The sequence below is a fragment of the Equus caballus genome, chromosome 19 (assembly GCF_041296265.1).
Source record: "Equus caballus isolate H_3958 breed thoroughbred chromosome 19, TB-T2T, whole genome shotgun sequence".
Classification (NCBI taxonomy): Eukaryota; Metazoa; Chordata; class Mammalia; order Perissodactyla; family Equidae; genus Equus; species Equus caballus.
The window spans coordinates 37,546,722-37,552,721 of record NC_091702.1 but is presented as its reverse complement, the minus strand read 5'-3'; the positions used below and the strand labels follow the sequence as shown (position 1 = coordinate 37,552,721).

The 6,000-nt window shown below is 38.2% G+C and overlaps 1 protein-coding gene across 11 annotated transcripts in view; it reads right to left on the bottom strand.

Annotated features, from left to right (window-relative positions):
* Nucleotides 1–2,060: 2,060 nt before the first annotated feature.
* Nucleotides 2,061–6,000, bottom strand: part of TP63 (tumor protein p63) — a 224,680-nt gene continuing 220,740 nt past the window's right edge. For all 11 annotated transcript variants that reach the window (XM_005601886.4, XM_070243472.1, XM_014732806.3 and 8 more), the window contains one exon: nt 2,061–5,462. In XM_005601886.4, coding sequence (XP_005601943.1) covers nt 5,166–5,462 — 297 coding nt within the window. In that variant the 3' untranslated portion in view covers nt 2,061–5,165. The remainder of the gene's footprint in view (nt 5,463–6,000) is intronic.

The following is a 6,000-nucleotide window of genomic DNA, read 5'->3' as shown; positions in this document are numbered from 1 at the left end:
AGGGGCTGTACATGAATAGCGGGTACACATTGGAGCCTTCCTGACCCAGGGAAGATACCTTAATCTTGAGTCAGGGCCCCCACAGACTGGCAGGAGGCAATGTTCATTCTCCTTTCAGTCTATCTTTCTCTTTCATATTCTACAGTTCTCTCTGCAAATTAAAATGAGATATCACTACACACCTATTAGAAAGGCCAAAATCCAGAACGCAGACAACATCAAAGGCTGACAAAGCTGTGGAGCAACAGAAACTGTCATTCACTGCTGATGGGGATGCAAGATGGTACAGCCACTTCAGGAGACAGTTTGGCAGTTTCTCACAAAACTAAAGATATTCTTACCATACAATCCAGCAATTGCACTCCTTGGTATTTACCCAGAGGAGTTGAAAACATGTCCACACAAAACCTTGCACACGGATGTTTATAGTCACTTTATTCATAATTGCCAATACTTGGAAGTAATCAAGATGTCCTTCAGTAGGTGAATGGACAGATATACTGATACATCCAGAGAATGGAAAATCATTCAGTGCTCAAAAGAAATGAGCTATTAAGCCATGGAAAGACACGGAAGAGCCTGAAAGAAGTCCACCTGGAAAGACTATCTTCTGTATGATTGTAGCTACGTGACATTCTGGAAAAGGCAAAACTGTGGAAACAGTAAAAGGACTGCTAGACAGTAAAGTCGTGGCTAGGAGTATTTGTGAGGGAGGGGTGAATAGGTGGAGTACATTTTTAGGGCAGTGAATTTACTCTGCATGATACTATAATGGAGGATACATGTCATTTTATACTTATCCAAACCTATAGAATGTACAGCACCAAGAGTGAACCCTAATGTAAACCATGGACTTTGGATGTGTCAATGTAGGTTTCTCAATTGTAATAAATGCACCACTCCAGTGGCAGATGTTGATAATGAGGAAGGTTATGCATGTGTGGTGGCAGAGGGTATATGGGAAATCTCTGTAGTTTCCTTTCAATTTTGCTGTGAATCTAAAACTACTCTTAAAAAAGTCTTAAAAAAACGTTTTTCTTTGCATTTCAGCAGATCTCTAAGAGAGTATAAAAGTCATGAAATATCAATCCATATAAATGGTTAGAACTGCTCAAAAAAAGAAATAAACTACAATTAAGTTCAAAGTATTTAATACTATATCAAGAATTAATCATTTTCATTGCTTTTTATTTTTCTTTTCCCTGTACCATTGTATCAACCATTTCACTCTGGGGGGATTTATCACCTAGATTTTAAGTAATAAGAATTGGAATCTTTTGGCACCCCTAATTTAATCTGAACCTGCCTTGCTTAGATGAATGTGTCATGTTCATATAAGTATAAATCACATTATGAATAATAATATGATTACACCCATAAAAAGAAAAACAAATTGATATCTTGAAATATTATAAATTATATACAATGTTATTCCATAAATGTATTTATAAATCTAAGGTATTAAATTGTTTTCACGTCATCTAATATCAGTCCATAAAAGAATGAACTTCCTCATTTCTTTAACAAAAATCATTAAACCATTTTGACAGTAGATAGTTTATTGACGGAATCATTGTATATAATTTAAAGGTGATATTTAACACTGAGTTTACAGGAGAACGTGCCTGGAGCCTGCCACCTGCAATGCTGTTCCCACATACAACCAGGGTAACCTGCATCCCACCCTGGAGGGCTGAGTCGGTCTTTGCTGAGCACCATGGGAAGGTCACTGATTTAACCATTAGGAATAGCTGCATTGTAGGCCCTGTTCCATAGAAAACTCATTCTGACCTCAAAGTATTAAATCTGTGAGTATCTCATGTGCCAAATGAGGATATCTTCCTGATCTTTCCTACTTCATAGATTGGCTAAAATCAGAAAAAATGATTATTTGTTCTGAGATGAGAAGTATCAATATTTGAACCTCTCATGTTTCTTTTGGTATCTTTTCCTCATCCTTGAAGATAAAAATAAGGCCAAAGGACAGAGGCAGATGCACAGACACATTCATACATACATACACACACACATACCCCCCATCAACATCAGTTCTCAATGCATTTTTATTTTTTTTAAATTTTATTGCATGTCCTGGCAAACATAAGTGGCTTGTAGATTTGCCTCTGGCTCACCAAAGCCCATTACACAAAATACCAAAAGACAAGCAACCAAAGCTTAAAAAAAAGTATCACATCTATAAGAAAGTACCTTTCAAAAACATTAATAAAGCATATAAAACATTTGACATTTACTTACTTTTTGTACAATTATAAAAATAATAAAAAAACACAATGCTTTAACATTCAACATCCCACAAACTGTGTTTTAGGGGAATATTAAGAAAACAAAAGGTAAATGGATTTAATGAAGAAAGTTCTATTCTCCATTTCTGCTTCTAATCTCCTCCAAACACAAACCTGTCCATTATTCAGCAACTGCATTTTGCTGAGGCCACAAGAACTCCATTAAGCCCACTCGAACTTGTCTGTCCTTAATATGCTTTCACCTCTAGCCCAGTCACTTCAAACACTCAAAGAGTATAAGTTGCCACCAGGATGTGAGGCCAGTAGTGGCGCCTACCCTTGGCTAATGCCAAACCCATGAGATACAGTACAGGAATTTCTGAGTCCCTAGTGCTATCTAATAGTGCCGAAATCGCTCAGAAAAAGTTCTAGGTTGATTCAAACACTCAGGACCATAGAGGAAGCCATTCGTCCTCCTAGCTTTGCCAAGGCTCAACGTTCATTCTTCCCCTTAATAGGTTTTCAAAGCTGCATGCTTTCTCCACAGGTTAACAGTGCTAATTGCCATTTGAGTACAATAAAACTTTGAAATCAAGGACTCACTCTCTTTAACATACAAAATAACAAAAAATAATAAAAAACAACTTTCCCTTCCCCCCATCTCACAATTCGGGTATTTTTCCTTATTTGACACTGTAGTCTTACTAAATGATGTTTCCATGAAAATATAAAAACAATAATAATAACAAAAAAAGTTTCAAATGTGGTTCTGGAAAACCCGCTATCCCAAGAAGAAAAAAAAATAATCAAAACACAAAATATGCAATTTCACACACAAAACATATATACACTTTTCAGATGAAACTCATACACTATATTTTTGAGCCATATTAGCCCATTTGCACTTTAAAATAAAAATGGAAACGTATGTGCAATGCTAGCCCTTTACCAGAATGCATGGAAGGATTTTAGAGCTCATTAGTATACATACAAAATATTTCTTTTATAGTTAAAAACAAAATCGCCACAAAGTATATTTCTGAGAGATCTGGGGGAATATCATCATTTACATGTCTTCCCGAAGTCTGAAAACAACTCTTTGTCTACGTGGTTCAGGCAACAGCGCCCATGGAAGGCTTACCCCCTGGTCTGTGGGGACATTTTTATGTCTATGCACAGTCCAGAGGAGAGACGGACGGGAAATTGGGGTCTCACAGTTACTCTCAACAAACTGAAACGCGTACTGTTCAGAAAAGAAAAGTGATATAGTGATGCAACTAATGCCACAGGAAAACTGATCTCATAATTTTATATTTTCCAAGTCACCAGTTCTATTTTAAAGCTTGAAGAGAGAAGATAAGGTTCTACATGCAGAATTTTACAGGATAGAAGGGTTTTTAAAAGAAACATTTCCCACATAATGTTATTCATGTTTCAAATGGTCTTCCAAAAATTTCAATTCATGGCTCACTGAGATCTTTTACTGTTCAGCGGAGGTTCAATATTTCTGTAAGATTCCTGTTTTTCCTGAATATTCTTAATAGACATTACAATTTCACTGTAAGAACCAGATCAGGGGCCGGCTGGGTGGCGTAATGGTTAAATTCACGCACTCTGCTTCAGCAGCCCAGGGTTCACAGGTTTGGATCCTGGGTGTGGACTGACACACCGCTCATGAAGCCATATATGCTGTGGTGGTGTCCCATATACAAAGTAGAGGAGGATTGGCATGGATATTAGTTAAGGCACCATCTTCCTCAAGCAAAAAAAAGGAAGATTGCCAACAGATGTTAACCCAGGGCCAATATTCCTCTCAAAATAAAAAGAAAGAACTAGATTGATGGCATTCATCCCAAACAAATCAACCTTAATTCTAACAAGGATAGCAAATGCATAATTGAGTTAGTCAATCTAGTAGTGAAATTTAGTTTTAAGGCTTCTGTGATGGCAGCAAATGTTTTCCTAATAAGTACTAAGAGATAAGGCATCTAGTATAAGATCGAGGGAGTTGCTGCTATACCCAGATTCATGATACCAGGTGTTTTTGAACTGGTTGCCATGAATCTTTTAAGAATTTTAGCCATGGCCCGCATTCCTCCTTCCCAACCAGAAGCAAAAGAGGATATTTCCTTTCTCTAGTGTGTGATAGTGTGAACACGAACTTTTTCTTGGAATTGGTCTAAATAACCCCAAAGTGAACCACCATCACTAGTAGGGATGTCAGTAAAATGAAATACACTAACATAGAGAATTGTGTACATATGCCTACAGTCTCACCCACATAATAAGCAATGGTAAATACAACTGGATCTACCCAAAGGTTTGATGTGGCATGTGGTTAGCATCAAAAGAACTGAAGGGACCTATACATCATTGTCACTTATATGTACCTTCAAGCTCTAGAAACTTATTACCATACGTGGTACTCCTTGAGAGAAGGGGTATAGATAAGCCATTCAAACAAGTAAATTAAAAAAATAAGTCGATAAGTGCAATTCAATTTCTTTTCCTTTAAATTACATTTTAAACAATACTCAATGCCCCCCACCCAAAAATATATACTGTGTATTTATATATTTATATATATAGTCTTAGACTATAAGGGTGAAAATGCTTTATAAAAGTCAATGAGAGCTCTCTGCAGCTTAAGGAGACACCCACTGCTTTTTTGCTCACTTCTACGTAGCCATGACAACTTCAGTCCTGCAAGCAATAGATTTGAAGGCTTAAAGCCAGAATCAGAATCAGACATCAGGTCGGACATTAGGTAAGAGGTAGCCTCTTACTTCTCCTTTCCTTAAGAAACAAGACTGAGAAGAGGAAGGAGAGGAGCTAGGGTTAATGCTCTGAAGGTCAAGCAACAATGCCTTGAAGGGGGGTGGGCAGGAGGGAAGAGGATGGGAAGAGCTCATGCAGTAGGGCTCACTCCCCTTCCTCTTTGATGCGCTGTTGCTTGTTGCGACGAGCATCCATATCGAAGTTGAAATCATTCCACTCATCGCGGGGTGGGAAGGAGATGGTCTGGCGGAGGGTGAAGCGCACAGCATCAATAACACGCTCGCCCCGGGTCTCACTGGAGCCCACACTGACTGTGGAGGCACCGCTTGGGGTCCGCAGGAGGTGAGGAGGGGAGGAGAAGTCATGGAGCTGCCGGTGGTCCAGGATGCCCTTCCAGATGGCATGTCGGAATTGCTCAGGAATTTTTAGACTTGCCAAATCCTGTACAATAGGGAAGGGAGTCATGGAGAATTAGGACAAAGAGGCAAACTGACATTTAGTCCATATCATTTTGTCATTTCTCAGTGTTCTCATTTAATCGACCTGAATTTAATTCCTAATTTGGAAAATAAAATTAGCTCTCCAACAACCTTCGGCACTGTGTGTAACTAAGAACAAAGGTACAGCCTTGAGGTGCCGTCTCTGCTTGTGGATGACATTTCACCTATTCTCTACTGGTCTGAGTTTCTTCATTGGTAAAACAAGGATAGTAGTCAGATCAGAGGGCAAAATCCCAAAACAAAAACATAAGGTAAATGTACTCTGAATCTTAAATCTACTGGGCTCTAGTCACCAGAAGAAATGTAATAATGGAACGTCACCACTGCTTGAGTGAGAAGATAAGAAAAGATTACTAACAAGTACTGAACACTTTCCATGTGCCAGCTACTGAACTAATTATTTTATATTCATGATCTCCTTTAATGTGCAGATTAATGGTAGATATGATCACAGTCATTTTATAGATAGAAAAGCTGAA